Source organism: Sarcophilus harrisii, chromosome 2, assembly GCF_902635505.1.
Source record: "Sarcophilus harrisii chromosome 2, mSarHar1.11, whole genome shotgun sequence".
NCBI lineage: Eukaryota > Metazoa > Chordata > Mammalia > Dasyuromorphia > Dasyuridae > Sarcophilus > Sarcophilus harrisii.
In genome coordinates this window covers 356883337-356899157 of record NC_045427.1, presented here as the reverse complement: position 1 = coordinate 356899157, position 15821 = coordinate 356883337, and the positions used below count along the sequence as shown (strand labels likewise).

Genomic DNA, 15821 nt, shown 5'->3' with positions numbered 1-15821 from the left:
GATGAAGGGAGGGAAAAAAATTAGGAACTCAATCTTTTCTTGGGGGTGAGGGGGGAGATTGAACAGGACATTTGTTTCAGAATCATAATTATGGTGGAATGATCTTAACCATGTTGCCAGTACATGGTAAATTGAATATTGATTGACTGTTCAGAATGAACAGGTAAAAATGTTAAATGAAGAAAATTAAGAAATATATTGAAGGAAAAAACATTCAAGAAGACTCAGAAGAATTCTTTCAGCAGCTTATCCAATATGCGATTCAATCTATGATATCCCTGACATCAGTCATCTAGTTGAATATTATCAGAAATGGGGAAATCGCTGCCTAGAGTCCATTTCATTTTTATAAAGCTTTAAGAGATAAAATAATCGTTCTTATATGAATCCAGCTGTCCTCCATATTAGATGGACCCTTTACTCAGTGGTGCAATTAGAAATGTTTAACAGTCTATTCTTTTTAAAAATGTATGCAGGCCTCAATTTTCAGGGAAATGAACATTCACATTTTCTCCATCACTTTCTTGTCAGGCAAGACAATAAAACAATAGGAAGTCGTCCTGGTTGATAACATTTATTGATTCCTGGGGTGTAATTGGTCTCACACAGCATTTATCAATTGGCTGGTTTGAGGTAGCCCCAGCATTCCTGAGCTTTGGCTTTTCTGCTCATCTATCTAAAGCTACTCAGAATTGATCTTCCACATGATAGCCTTTCACATAGTTGTCCAAAGTATGGTGTAGTCAGAATGATCTAGGTTTCCATTCTGTCTCTGAAACTTTGCAGCATGTCACTTAACCTTTTTGAGACTTAGTTTCCTCATCTGTAAAATGGCAATAGCTGTTTCTGCTGTGAAGACTGGCACTTTGAAAACCATAAAATGCTTTTAAAATGCCAGGTGATGACCCCCAATCTCCACATTTTCCTTTATATCCCAAGATAAGCCTTTCTGATGCCTTCAACTTGGGTAACATCATTTGCAGATTGTTCATCATTTATCTGTCTGGACACATGATCCAACTTGTCAAAATCCCTTTTAAAATGTAGTTCCCTACAGGAAACACAATGTCAAATGTGACCCAGCCAGAACAAATACAGTGAGACCATTATATTCTACCTTCTGGATACAGTATCTCTCTTATTGCACTTGGAGATTCTATTAGCTTTTTTGGCAGCTGCAACACCTTGTGGACTCAAATAGAGCTGGCTGGTGATTACCTAAAACCCTTAGGTTTGGAACTCAAAATCTTACAAAAATGAATGTTGAAAATTATCTTTACATATAACTGGGAAAATAACAATATTAAAACAAAAATATTTTAAAAAGGAAAACTTAAGAGACATCTCAGTGCAATTTGCATGAACCTACTTGTCCATAGAAAAGGTGTAAAGAGAATAAGACTGTCTTTTTGACTCTCCAAAGTCTTGGTAAGGAAGGGCTTATATGAATAGGAAGCATACATTCTAGGAAGCAGGAAAAGGAGATGTAATTATGAATTCCCCAGCATGGAAAACAATGACATATGAACTGAGAAAGAGATTTTCTTCCCTTGAATCCAAAAGACCTTTTTGTAGGAATTGATGCTTTGAGGACCATTTGTAAAATAGACTATGGGTCTAAATCTGAAGGCATTTGATGCTCCAGAAGGGGGGAAAGTCATTTACAGCTGTTAATTCCAGAACATTACTATTACTTTATAAAGTATATTTCACTTTGTTCATTTCCTAGAGAACAATAATATTCTATAGGACAGCATTTTTTCATTATAAGTGCTTCAGAATTGTTTTGGATGGTTGTACTGATCAGAGTAGTAGCTAAGTCAATCCACAGTTGAAATATTTTATATTTCTGTACTGTGTACAATGATCTGGTCCTACTCACTTCATTTTGCGTCAGTTCATATAAGTCTTAAGTTTTTCTAAAAACATCTTGCGTATTATTTCTTATATCACAAATTATTCATCACAATAATATAGCAAACTTTGTTCAACCATTCACCAATTTATAGGTGATCTTCTCTATTTCCACTTTGTCACCACAAAAAGAGCTGCTATAAATATTTTTGTGCACATAAGTTCTTTTTCTTTTTCATTGATCTCTTTGGGATGCTTATAGTGCTATTGCTGGACCAAAGATATGCACAGTTTTCATAGTGTCAAATTGCTTTCCAGAATGATTGGATCAGTTCACAATTCCACCAGCAATGTGTAAATGTATGGATAATTTTCAAGAAAGTGGTTTCATTTGAGTGATGCAGAGAATTAAGAGTACAAAAAGTTGATAAAAGAATAAGTTGGAGGCAGTGAGTGTAAATACATTTTTTCCCCCAAGGAGTTTGGTTGTGAAAAGGACGAAAAAAATATACTACAGTTGTTATAGGAGAGATAAAATAAGGTCTAATAAAAGTTTTATTATGTTTAAAATAATTGGGGAGATATGGATCCTTTGAAGATTCTAAGAGAAGGAACCAACTGATAGAGTGGAGGGATAGTTATGTGTCAGGTACTGTGCTAAGTCAAGGGATTACAAACTGAAAAAAGGCAGATGCCCTGCTCTCAAGGAGCTTAAATTTTAATTGGGGAAACCAGAACATAAAAGAGAATTTGGATACTGTCCCTCAAATGAGGCAGAGACTTGTTCACCTATTAGAACCTTGCATGTTTTCTGGAGGAGAATCAAAGGTTCTGACAAAGATCCTCCAGGAAAATGAGGACGGTGGTTCAAGTGCAGATACCAGTGAAGTGGCTCAGCTCCTATGGAAGGTATGGCAATAACCCTGAGACCACCTGGCCTTGGGAGTGATGTAGTTGGAAATGCCATATTTCTATTCCCTTCAACTATCTGGCCCCAGTTTGCTCTATATGACCAGGATACTAATGCTGCAAATATTGATGGCTGTCAAGTAACAGTTGCCTGTTGGTCAGTGATAACAAAGTTCCTGAGACTAATGAGCAAGAATAATGAGATGCTTAAAGTTGACACAGACATAGAACAAAATTGGCATTTCAGGCTTAAAAATATACTTCCAAAAGGCTCCCTCTCTCCTCTTCTGCCCACTTCCCAACTCTGCCCAGAGAATTATGGATACTGCACCTGCATCCAGAGTCAGAACCAGACCATTCTTTGATTCCCTCTCTAATAAGCCATAAAATTAGCCATAAAATTTTTTTGGGTAATCAGCTTAAATTGATGTTACAATTATAATAAACTTTGTCCCTTGACGTGGAAATGGGTCCAATTCTGCAAATTTTTTTGAGATACTTCATTATGCTGGTCTGGAACTCCCAACATTTTTGGGGTCTCCCTTGTTGAACCCCAACACCAAGGATTTAGAAATGGCAGGTGGAATGATTTTTTTTTTCAAGCAAAGATTTTGTGACCATTTGTTCAGGTTCAAGTTGAATTAGATGGCTTTTGAGGTCACTCTGAAAAGACTGATTCTCTTCTAAAAGTATTTTTTAGAAAAAAAAGTTTTTTTTTTTAAATGGCTGTTTGTGGAAACTGAATGGATGTCCATCAGTTGGAGAATGGCTGAATAAATTGTGGTATATGAAAATTATGGAATATTACTGTTCTGTAAGAAATGACCAACAGGATGATTTCAGAAAGGCCTGGAGAGACTTACACGAACTGATGCTGAGTGAAATGAGCAGGACCAGGAGATCATTATATACTTCAACAACAATACTAGATGATGACTAGTCCTGATGGATCAGGCCATCCTCAGCAACAAGATCAACCAAATCATTTCTAATGGAGCAGTAATGAACTGAACTAACTATACCCAGAAAAAGAACTCTGGGAGATGACTAAAAACCATTACATTGAATTCCCAGTCCCTATATTTATGCACACCTGCATCTTTGATTTCCTTCACAAGCTAATTGTACAATAATTCAGAGTCTGATTCTTTTTGTACAGCAAAATAATGTTTTGGTCATGTATACTTATTGTGTATCTGAGTTATATTTTGATATGTTTGACATCTGCTGGTCATCCTGCCATTTGGGGGAGGGGGTGGGGGGGGGTAAGAGGTGAAAAATTGGAGCGAGGGGTTTGGCAATTGTTGATGCTGTGAAGTTACCCATGTATATATCCTGTAAGTTAAAGGCTATTAAATAAAAAAAAAAAAAAAAAAAAAAAAAAAATTAAATGGCTGTTTGATTTCATTGGCACAGGAAACTTTTGGCAAGAACTTTCAGAGAAAAATAAGTTCCTTAAACCAATGCATATTGATAATTATGTAATTGAAAAATGAAGTGACTTTTCTGACTCAGGCTGCTCCTCTGCACTACACTATCTTTCTTGTGTGTTTAATACAAATATATTGGGTTCCCAGATACTCTCTGCCACTTTTTTGTGAGTTTTGAATTATTTGAATTATTTTTCTAGTGCTGGTGTTGGATCTGTACTGAATGAGTGTTTGGCCAGAGGACCAAAATTAAGCTAATTCACATAGGAATTCACATGGGTCACTCGGGTGACCCCAGCCTCATTAGTACCAAATTCTAACCAACTGAGCTAATATATATCTAAGACTCACCTGCTATATAGACAAGTATCAGAATGGGGACAATTTTTTATTTATTATCATTCTTGGAAAAGTCTTTTTCTAAATAGCTACTTTAAGAAAGAGGGGAAGGCACCAGTGGGGTTGATGATACCTGTTCGCATTTGAGAAAAAAGATTTTTTTTTATAATTAAAGAAAATTAACATTGCAAATATATACATTGTTCAGTCTAATCCTACAATTTCAGTTTTTAAAATGTCTTCCTTTTTGTTAGTTAAATTTATGTTGAATGAGCAAATAATTTTTACCTGAATTATTTGCCTGAAGTGTGTTAGGCACTCAAGTCTCATATGTCAGTATTTATCAGTATGCTTATTGACTTAGTCTTTTTTTTTTGCATAGTGATAATTTCGAGGGATTTTTGTAAATAAACATTTTGATCCTATATATACACACAGTATTTTGTGATCTTTTTACAAAAATAGATGGCCCTGTGTGATGTCAAAAAATCTTGGGTTTTAAAAGGCAATGGCAATGAAGTCTAAGCTTTTGCAGAATTTATCAAATTATATAGACCTGGTTATCTTAGATGACAAAGAATCCTACTCTGGTTAAATTTTAGGGAGTTTGACCTTAGTGATCATGGGTCATACACATATAGCTGATAACTTCTCATTTAACAGAAAAGGAAACTGAGGTTCCAGAAATTTAAATGATATATAACATATATTGGATTATTTGCCATCTGGAGAGAGAAGGAGGGAAAATTTGGAACACAAGGATTTGTAAGGGCCAATGTTGCAAAATTATCCATACATATGTTTTGAAAATAAAAAATTTTAATAAAAAAAAAAGATATATTATTAAGAACTATTCTTTATCACACTAAGTAGAAATGAGTCAAGTGGCATAGAAATATGAGATTTTATCTAGTCTTAAGACTGTTTTCTGTTCTGTTTTTACTCTTCTGGCTAGATTTCACATTGTTTCATGTTAATGAAATCCTTTATTCCGACTTCCGACCTTTGTTTATGATTGAATCATTTAGGATTAGAGCAAAATTTTCAAATTTTGTAAAGGAGCTTTTTTCCATCTAAGAATGAGAGCACCGTAATGCATTTGACACAGATATTGTATATTAATTAGTTAATGTTACAAAGTGCTGTTAAAGATGAAAGACTTTATATAACTAAAATTTATTACCTAGTTGATAAGCCTTTTGAATAATTATGTTGAGGGTACTGAAACAATACTTTTTCATTTTTATCCTTTTGGGATGTTATCAGGAAAGTTTAGTCTATTTCTAGTTCTCCCAGATTTTTTACATTTACAGATTGAGACCATAAATAGGATATGTACTTGATAGAAACACTATATGGACTAAATTTGAGCCCATTTCCTACAAACATGGATTTTTGTTTGTTTTGTGAACCAAGTTAGAACCTTTGAATGATTATAAAACTTATCTCCGATCATTATATACTTCAACAACAATACTAGATGATGACTAGTCCTGATGGATCAGGCCATCCTCAGCAACAAGATCAACCAAATCATTTCTAATGGAGCAGTAATGAACTGAACTAACTATACCCAGAAAAAGAACTCTGGGAGATGACTAAAAACCATTACATTGAATTCCCAGTCCCTATATTTATGCACACCTGCATCTTTGATTTCCTTCACAAGCTAATTGTACAATAATTCAGAGTCTGATTCTTTTTGTACAGCAAAATAATGTTTTGGTCATGTATACTTATTGTGTATCTAAGTTATATTTTAATATATTTAACATCTACTGGTCATCCTGCCATTTAGGGGAGGGGGTGGGGGGGGTAAGAGGTGAAAAATTGGAACAAGAGGTTTGGCAATTGTTAATGCTGTAAAGTTACCCATGTATATATCCTGTAAATTAAAGGCTATTAAATAAAAAAAAAAAAAAAAAATAAAACTTATCTCCTAGATTGTCATCCTTATATATCTTTTAAAAATTGTGAGCAACACTGTTATTTCTAGTCACAATTATAAATGATTGATTTTTTCCCCCCATTTCTAGGACTCTTCATGTCAAATGTGACAGGGTATTTTCTGGGGAGAGAGGAGTCACCAGGCTCTTTTATTGTAATGTCAAATGAAATCTCTTTCCCATATGTACATCAAGTCTTCAAAAAACAAACAACCCCCCTCCCCCCCACTAAATTCACACTGCAGCCAGAATTTAGTTTGAAACTCACTTGGGGGGGGGGGGTGTTGTAGACATTTATGATAAAATAAAAAGGTAAAAAATGTCAAATTTAAGAGATGCCAACACATCATTTTATAGTGAGTATAAATAAATATTTTTCTTTGTACAAAACTGTTAAGAGTATATATATTTGGGTTGTCTTAATCCAGAGATAGATTTTAGTACTTTTGGTCTGTGTCTTGTTTCAGAAGTTTTCAGTGTATATCAAAAGAATATGTGTAGGAGTTTTGTTTTTGTTTTTGGTGAGAGGGCATAGAGGGAGTCAGGTCTGGTTTTTTTTTTTTTTTTTAATAACTTTTTATTGACAGAACCCATGCCAGGGTAATTTTTTACAACATTATCCCTTGCACTCACTTCTGTTCCGATTTTTCCCCTCCCTCCCTCCACCCTCTCCCCCAGATGGCAAGCAGTCCTATACATGTTAAATAGATTACAGTAGATCTTGGATACAATATATGTGTGCAGAACCAAACAGTTCTCTTGTTGCTCAGGGAGAATTGGATTTAGAAGGTATAAATAACCCGGGAAGAAGAACAAAAATGCAAGCAGTTTACATTCATTTCCTAGTTCTTTCTTTGGGTGTAGCTGCTTCTGTCCATCCTTGATCAATTGAAACTAAGTTAGATCTTGTCTTTGTTGAAGAAATCCACTTCCATCAGAATACATCCTCATACAGTATCGTTGTTGAGGTATATAATGATTTCCTGGTTCTGCTCATTTCACTCAGCATCAGTTCATGTAGGTCTTGCCAATCCTCTCTGTATTCGTCCTGCTGGTCATTTCTTACAGAACAATAATATTCCATAACATTCATATACCACAATTTACTCAACCATTCTCCAATTGATGGGCATCCATTCATTTTCCAACTTCTGGCCACTACAAACAGGGCTGCCACAAACATTTTGGCACATACAGATCTCTTTCCCTTTTTTAGTATCTCTTTGGGATATAAGCCCAGTAGAGACACTGCTGCATCAAAGGGTATGCACAGTTTGATAACTTTTTGGGCATAGTTCCAAATTGCTCTCCAGAATGGCTGGATGTATTCACAATTCCACCAACAATGTATCAGTGTCCCTGTTTTCCCACATCCCCTCCAACATTCTGCATTGTCTTTCTCTGTCAGTCTGGCCAATCTGACAGGTGGTATCTCAGAGTTGTCTTAATTTGCATTTCTCTGATCAATAGTGATTTGGAACACTCTTTCATATGAGTAGTAATAGTTTTAATTTCATCATCTGAAAATTGTCTGTTCATATCCTTTGACCATTTATCAATTGGAGAATGGCTTGATTTCTTATAAATTAGAGTCAATTCTCTATATATTTTGGAAATGAGTCCTTTATCAGAACCTTTGAGTGTAAAAATGTTTTTCCAGTTTATTGTTTCCCTTCTAATCTTGCCTGTGTTAGTTTTATTTGTACAAAAACTTTTCAATTTGATATAATCAAAATTTTCAATTTTGTAGTCAATAGTGCTCTCTAGTTCTTCTTTGGTCATAAATTCCTTCCTCTTCCACAGATCTGAGAGGTAAACTATCCTATGTTCTTCTAATTTATTTGTGATCTCATTCTTTATGCCTAGATCATGACAGGTCTGGTTTTTCATCAATCCTAATTACTTTTTTCTTTTGCAAAAATTTTATTAATAACTTGGAAAGTGAGACAAATAATTTGCATCAAGATAATTTACAAACGTAGATGCTAGAGCATTTTTTTTTCAAATTGAAGTTTTTTATTTTCAAAATGTATACATGGATAATTTTCAACATTCCCTCTTAGAAAATCTTGTGTTCAAAATTTTTCCTTCCCTTTTTCACACTCCCTCCCCTAGATGGCAAGCAATCCAATATATGTTAAATATATCCAATCTATGATCAGATTCAGTAGAGCATTTTCTAAAGCCAAAGCAGAAATACTTTTCTCTTAAAAATCTGTGGTTTTGGGGGGCAGCTAGGTGGAACACCAGCCCTGAAGTCAGGAGGACCCGAGTTCAAATCTGGCCTAAGACACTTAACACTTTCTAGGGGTGCAACTGTGTGACCCTGGGCAAGTTACTTAACCCCAATTACCTCAGCAAAAAGAAAAAAAAATCTATGGTTTTTGGTATCATTTATAAAGGTTATCTTTAGAATTTTAACCTCCTTTTCAACATGAGGTAACATAAGATTTGGATCTTAAGTTGGAATTAATTTTTAAAGCTACTCATTCTTGATCCTTTCCACTGAGAAGTAGCTATGAGCTCCACTATAGAAGTCTGAAATTTTCCAGTAATTTTCATTCAACAAGCATTTGAAGCTTCTAATACTTGCCAGGCATAGTAATAAATATTGTGAAACTAATATAAACTCTCAAGAAAGTTACATTCAAATTGGGGGAACAATTTGTGCGTGGAAAATTTAAGTATAAAATATCTACAATGTAATTTCCTATGGAGGCCCCTAGCAGGAGGAATCCAGATAGGCTTCCTGTGGCATTTAAAGTAAGCAAGGAAGTCTGAGGCATAGTTCAAGGATTGCATTTTAAGACTGTAGGAATAACTTTCTATGAAGGCCTAGAGATATGGGACATGGGATGTTGCTTTTTGGAGAACAGTAAGCAGACCACTTTGGGTGGAAAAGTAACATAAAATAAACCTGTAGATATAGTTCTGAACTAGATTGTGAAAGATACTCTAAAGCTAAACTAGAAAGCTTGTATTTGAAACTAGAGGCAACTGGGAGTCAATAGACCTTCTTATACTTATTTTCTTTCTGTGTGAAAACCTAGATTGTTTTTAAAAATGTTAACACAAAGAACAGGGAGGAAAATTGAACTTGTTTCTTAGACATTTTTATTTAAAGAAATACAGATAAAAAATAAAGGAGTAACAAAATTGTATTTGTAGTATTTTCACTTTTTTCTTTTGTGCATTTAAATATTATATTGAATTTTTTAAAATGTTCATTTATACTAACTAACCCACCTCCTATCCCTATCTTCATAAAAGCCCTCTTTATATGAGAGGAGCAGAGTAAAGGGAGTTAAATCAATACATTGGTCATGTCTGAATTCAAATCTAGTTCTGTTACTTCTAGTCCACTTCATCTCTGCAAATGGGTAGAAGATAAACTTTATCATCAGTCTTTTGAAGTTCTGAAGGTGGCACAAAATTCTTTTCTATCATGTTGTCACTTAGCAAATTGTTCTTCTAGTTTTGCTTTCCAGGGTTATTTTAAAAAATTTTCTCCCCACTCCCCACTCCCCCCAAATGAATATATATAATCTTCTTTCCCTTCTACTTTCTTCATTCCCAATTAGAAAAGCAAGAAAAACAAAATTTGGGTTATAAACATTAATGTCAAAATTAATTCCCAAATTGACAACTCTCAACTTAGATTTTTGGCTTCATCACTCCCAGATAGCTTGCTTCATCATGAATCTTTTGTGATGAGTTTCAAAGATGATCAGTCTATCAAAATTGTCTTTTACAATATTGTTGTTACCGTATAAATTGTTCTATTTTGATTAAATATCTAGTAGAGGGGATCTATGAGATTTTAAATTTGTGTCATGAAAGGATGAATGGTAGTTTCCTTCATAGAGATAGGGGATTTTAAATGCAAATCTGAGTGGTTGAAAAATAAGTTTTGTTTTTGGAACATCCAATTGGAAATGTCCAAAATGCATTTGGTGATGGTGGGACAGACTAAATTTATAGATCTGGTGGCTGTCTGCATAGAGGTTGTAGCTGAACTTATGGGAGCTGATGAGAGCAATGATAGTTTGTATAAAAAAAAAGAGTACCCTATAGCTGTGAGTAAAGAGGTGGGACAAGGATGATTATTTAGCAATGAAGACTGAGAGTCCAAACCAGTATGAGAAGAATCAGGAGACAATAGTGTCACAAAAATCTAGAGAGGGAGAATACTTAATGTAATAACGTCTCACCTTTCCTCTTTTTGCAATATTTTAAAATCAAAAATTTCTTAGTAATCATGGAAAAATTTTAAGACATTAAAAATAAGTTCTCAACTTATCTTACTATAGAAATTTACTGTATTAGATATTAAAATGTTTATTATATTAGATATTAAGATGTATTAGTATCATTATGGAAATAGTGTAGCCATTTTTGCCACATAGGCTTCTTTGAACAGATCTTGGTGGGGTCAGTTCTTAGATCACATTTTGAGAGCACTGCATTATCATATAATGCCAGAAACCTGTATTATAGAATGAAGAAAGTGGCAATAACTATACTCATACTTTTTCTCCAATCCTAGTAAATTCACTGGGGGAGGGGAAAAGTTAGGAGAGAAAGAATGGGAATGATAAGATAATATGATCATTTAAGTCCCGGTCTGTTTTGGTATAGTTCATTATTTTATCAGACTTACTGTCCATTTATTAAAAAATCATGCCATGTTAATTAGAATACTTTAAAAGTTGTCCTTTATTTCACCAAGACTTTTCTCTCTTCATCTAATAGTGTCCCTTTAGGGATTAGAGATCTTTTCCAAGAGGTCTGGGTCTGTTGACTAGATTACCTCTACCTTCTTTCAGCTCTAAACCTATGATCTTATTATATAGGGAGATGATTTGAATATGATGGAAATTTGTTTTGTTTTTGTTTTTCTTTAAAAGGAAAAGAGGTTTTGGCTTAAATGAGGAGGGAAAATAAAGAAGCTTCTATCATACTCAATCTCTACAAGGTTAGAGGTGAACTGACTCCAAAAGCTCTATAAGCTTTGGAGAGTAAGATATAAGGAAGAAGCCTGGACAAGGCTTGAAGAAGATAGATTTGACTGCTTTTCCTGCTGCTCTCTGTTCCTATTTTCCTTCCTTTCAAATAGCAAGTGGTTCTTTTGTATTAATCTTTTCCTGAAAGTGACCTGCCAGGGTCCATAACTTCTGCAATTGGAAGAAAGACTTAACATAACTACGATATATTAATGAACTGCAGATTTATCTTTGCCTTTGTTTGTCTTCCCTTAAGACTAAGTCATACTGTTAATCATCATCACTTATTTAAAAAGGGATAATAGCTGTTAAGAAGCCTGCTAGGGGGAAAAAAGCTTTTTTTTTTTTTTTTTTTTTTTTTTTTTTTAACTTTAATGTAGTTATACATTTTTTTTTTTTGACAAAAAGCAGATTTATTTTTAAAAGAAGGATTATAGACAAAATGAAGGATACAATAGACCCCAGGAATGGCAAATATGAAATAGAATTGGGAGAGCATATGGTTAGATTAAGGAAAAAGACAAGTTCCCCCAGGGGAACTCAGAATTAACCAGGAGAAAGAAAATACTCCATGAGGTGGGAGAGAGCCATTGTCTGGAAGGTTAGACTGGCCAGAGTTAGCTAGAATAAAGATAATGGTCCCATTAGAAGGAAGGTACAATGTGGGAGAGAAAGAGACTATCTCATAATGGGCTTAAGTCCTCAAGAGAATTTAGCAATCTAATTCAACTCTTAAGAAATCTTACCAAAAAAGCAACTTTGCTCAGGAACACATTTTAATTTTTTGGTTTAGGAGTCAAGAAATCGATTTTCCAATCCTGGCTTTAACTTGATCTTGTATTGAATCCTTTTCATAATATCTACTGCTTTCATTCTTTGTATAATCTTTTCAGACATTCCAATTATGAGAAATCATATGGTTTCTAATAATTGCTGAAATAAATTTCTAGAGTTTCTTATGCTTATTTTTCAAAGTTCCCATTCAGAAATATTTTTAAAGTATTTCCCCCTTTCAGGGATTGTACTCACTTTTGTAAAATAAGTTATCCCTGGTTACAAGTCTAATTCTTTTGCCTTTTGGAATATTGTATTCCAAATCTCTTTTATAGTTATAACTATTGGGTCTTGTGTGATTATAAATATAATTTCTCGGGACTTGAATTGTTTCTTTCCAGGTGCTTATAGTATTTTTCTCTTTGAAAATATATGCTCTGGATTTTGGCTATACTATTCTTGAACCTTTGTGGGGGAAAGGGGTTCCTTTTGAGGTAGTTTTATTTCTCTTTTTAGTGTTCCTTTTCATTTTACTAGATCTGAGTAGTTGTCATATGAATTCTTAAAATATTGTGTCTAGGCCTTTTCCTCTTTTATAGTTTTCAGGGAGTCTAATGATATTTCTTCTTCCAGGTCAGGTTTTTTTTTTTTTTTTTTTTTTTTTTTGGTTGTTGTTTTGTTTTGTTTTAAATATTAGGTAGATTTCCTTCTAATTTTTTTTAAAAATCAGATTTCTCAATTTTTTTCTAATATTTCTTATTTTCTCATTGGAAGACTGATTTCTGTTCAGTTTAGTCTAATTTTCAGAGAATGTGTTACTTTTATCACTTTATCTTCTAAGTTACTTATCTTTCCCCCAGAACTTTTATTTCCTTGAGAATAATGTGAATTTTGCCTTGCTTTTTTGGATTTCGTCATCACACCATAGTGGAGTGGGGCCTTTGGGAAGAGGAAATATCTGACTCCTATTTGGGGACAAGTGCAAATAGTCATCCTCTTTCACCTATAATGAGGTGAGAGTTATTAGGGAAGTACTAGGAAGAGTGAGAGGTGGGGGCTTTGAGAGGTAGAACCATAAGGGAAGACAAGACGGGGAGACCCCCAACATGCCTCTCCCAGAACAGACTGATTTTTACTTAGGCTCTTTGACCCCAGTCATCTGCCAAGTTAAAGCCCAGATGTCTCCATCCATAGTTGCAATGTAGTACTCTAGTGGAAATGGGCTTAGAACTTCATGTGGTGATGGAGGAGGGGGATGGTCTGCTGGTCCACCTCACGGAAGATAATCTCCAGTTTCCAGGTTTGAAGCTGATCCCATCCAGTCTGATAACTTTAATGTCCTTCATAGGGCAGAGACTAGTGTTTGTGACCCCAAAATTCTACAGCTGCTCCCCTGGCAGTGAATTTTGAATATTATGTTCCCATTTCATTTCCCCCATAAGCCCTGTGGTTTTGATTACTCAATTTTGCATAGCCCAGTGATTTTTTATGAACAGATAATGTTGTGTTATAGCAGAATTCCCCATATAGTAATTCTGAATCTAGTGTTCTCTTACTGTATCTGCTTCTTGATTGATTCTTAAAAATCTAAATGCTAATACAACTTTATAAAAATCTATTTTCTAAATGGTTTTTGGGGGTGGGAAGTAGTGTTATACCTTAGGTAGTATAGGGTTAGTATAGTATTCAGGGTTCTATGGGCTATATATCATTGTCTTTGTCAGCAATTTGTCAACCTGTATGTGCAAACTCAGCTTGCTATTTTCACTCATCTTACTCGGGGCTTCCAATTCTTAGATAATGGTACAATAATTTGAGAACAGTGGTAAAATCATTGTATTATTCAAAGTGTTCTGGTCACTACTTTAAAAAAAATTAGTTCTTTAATATATTAGTGAAGAGTATAGCTAGATAATTGACATGGACATTAATTTTTGTTTGGGCACTTTTTTTCTCAAAGATTCCCATGATCGTAAAGCTGTAAGTTGTTCTGACTTGAAATAATGGTTTCCTTACCTTTTGTGACTTTCTTAAGGAAAGATAAATAAAAAAAATCAATTTTAAAAATACACCAGTAGAAGTATTTCCATATTTTAAAAAGCATTTGGTTTGCATGCTGATGGATGAATTTTCTTTGTCACATAGTATCAAAGTAAAGTTGAGATAAGGATGAATAATCTTGTCATAACATGCTATGATTTACACACACAAACAGTATTTGGTTTTGTTTTTTGTATCTCTTAAAACAAGAAAATGTGTAACTTACTGTTTCTGGTTTGTTTTTTCCCCCCCAAGCAAAAATTTCAAGACGCTCTCAGGAAAGAGAAAATCTTGGCATGCTGGTATGGTCACCTAATCAGAATCTATCAGAGGCAAAATGTAAGTTTTAAAAACAATTAAATTTTCTACCTTTTTTTTTTTTTTTTTTTGCCCTTTTTCAACCAAAAGTGCTTATTTTAGTTTTATTTTTCTTTATATGTATGCAAATCTAATGAATACATGGATTTGTGTGTAGAATTTTTATACTGCTAGGCAGCCAGCCATCACAAAAAAGGTCTTTAGTGATCTAAGCACAAACCTTTGAAAATTTTGTACCATGAGCTTTCATAATCATCCATTTTTTCCCCAAAAGTGCTGTAGCAGCTGACACAAAAATAACATTGCTGAGGCAGGATTAGAGGCTCGGGCAGGGAGGGAGCACTGCAATACAGTAACTAATCCAGCTGGAACTTTAAGGATATTTTTAAGGTGCCAAAATTTGAAAAACCTTGGAATGTAATAGGAAGAATTACAATGGCAAATGCATGTTGTAGAAAATGAGTTTTCTGTTGCTAAGAATTCAAAACCAGAAAGGCAAGACTATTTAATTACAATGAACTCTTAAAAAAAATTATAATTTATTTATGTCTGGTTTTAAAATTGTATTTGTATCTTTAGATACTTTGTTGTTTTTTCCTCTTTTGGTACTCCAGCTGTTAATAATTTTTAATGCTTATGTAGCTTTTTAGCATTTCTGATCTCTTTCCACCCTGATGCTCTTCTCCTTTCCCTTCTTTCCCCCCAAACACATCCCTCTAAACATGTGTGCACATACATACCATGAACTAATCTTAAAGATGAATTTTGTCATTCTCAAAATCTTTGTTTTCTCCCAAGTAAAAAATAAGCCTTTTTCCTTTGAATAATTATTTGCAAAAATATAATCCTCTCTTTCTAAATTAATCTTTTAAATTACATTTTTTACACTCTTTGAACCATATTGCTGTATATACAATATTTTCTTGGTTCTTCTCATTTAAATTTCCATTATTTCATGCAAGTCTTTCCATGTTTTTCTAAAACCAGTGTCATTTCTTAATAGCAGAGTAGTATTATAACCATATACCACAGTTTATTTAATTTTTTTCCAATTTATGAGCATCTGCTCAATTTTCATAAAAGAAAGCTGCTGTAAATTTTTGAGAACATATAGGTCCTTTTCTCTTGATCACTTTAGGAAACAGATCCTCTTGTGATAATTGGGCATAATTTCAGATTATTTTCCAGTATGATTAGACTAGTTTTTT

At 33.9% G+C, this 15821-nt stretch overlaps 1 protein-coding gene across 1 annotated transcript in view; it reads left to right on the top strand.

Moving 5' to 3' along the window:
* Positions 1-15821, top strand: part of RCOR1 (REST corepressor 1) — a 108541-nt gene that overhangs the window by 43473 nt on the left and 49247 nt on the right. Inside the window, exon 3 of the mRNA XM_031953213.1 lies at positions 14551-14634. Coding sequence (XP_031809073.1) covers positions 14551-14634 — 84 coding nt within the window. The remainder of the gene's footprint in view (positions 1-14550; positions 14635-15821) is intronic.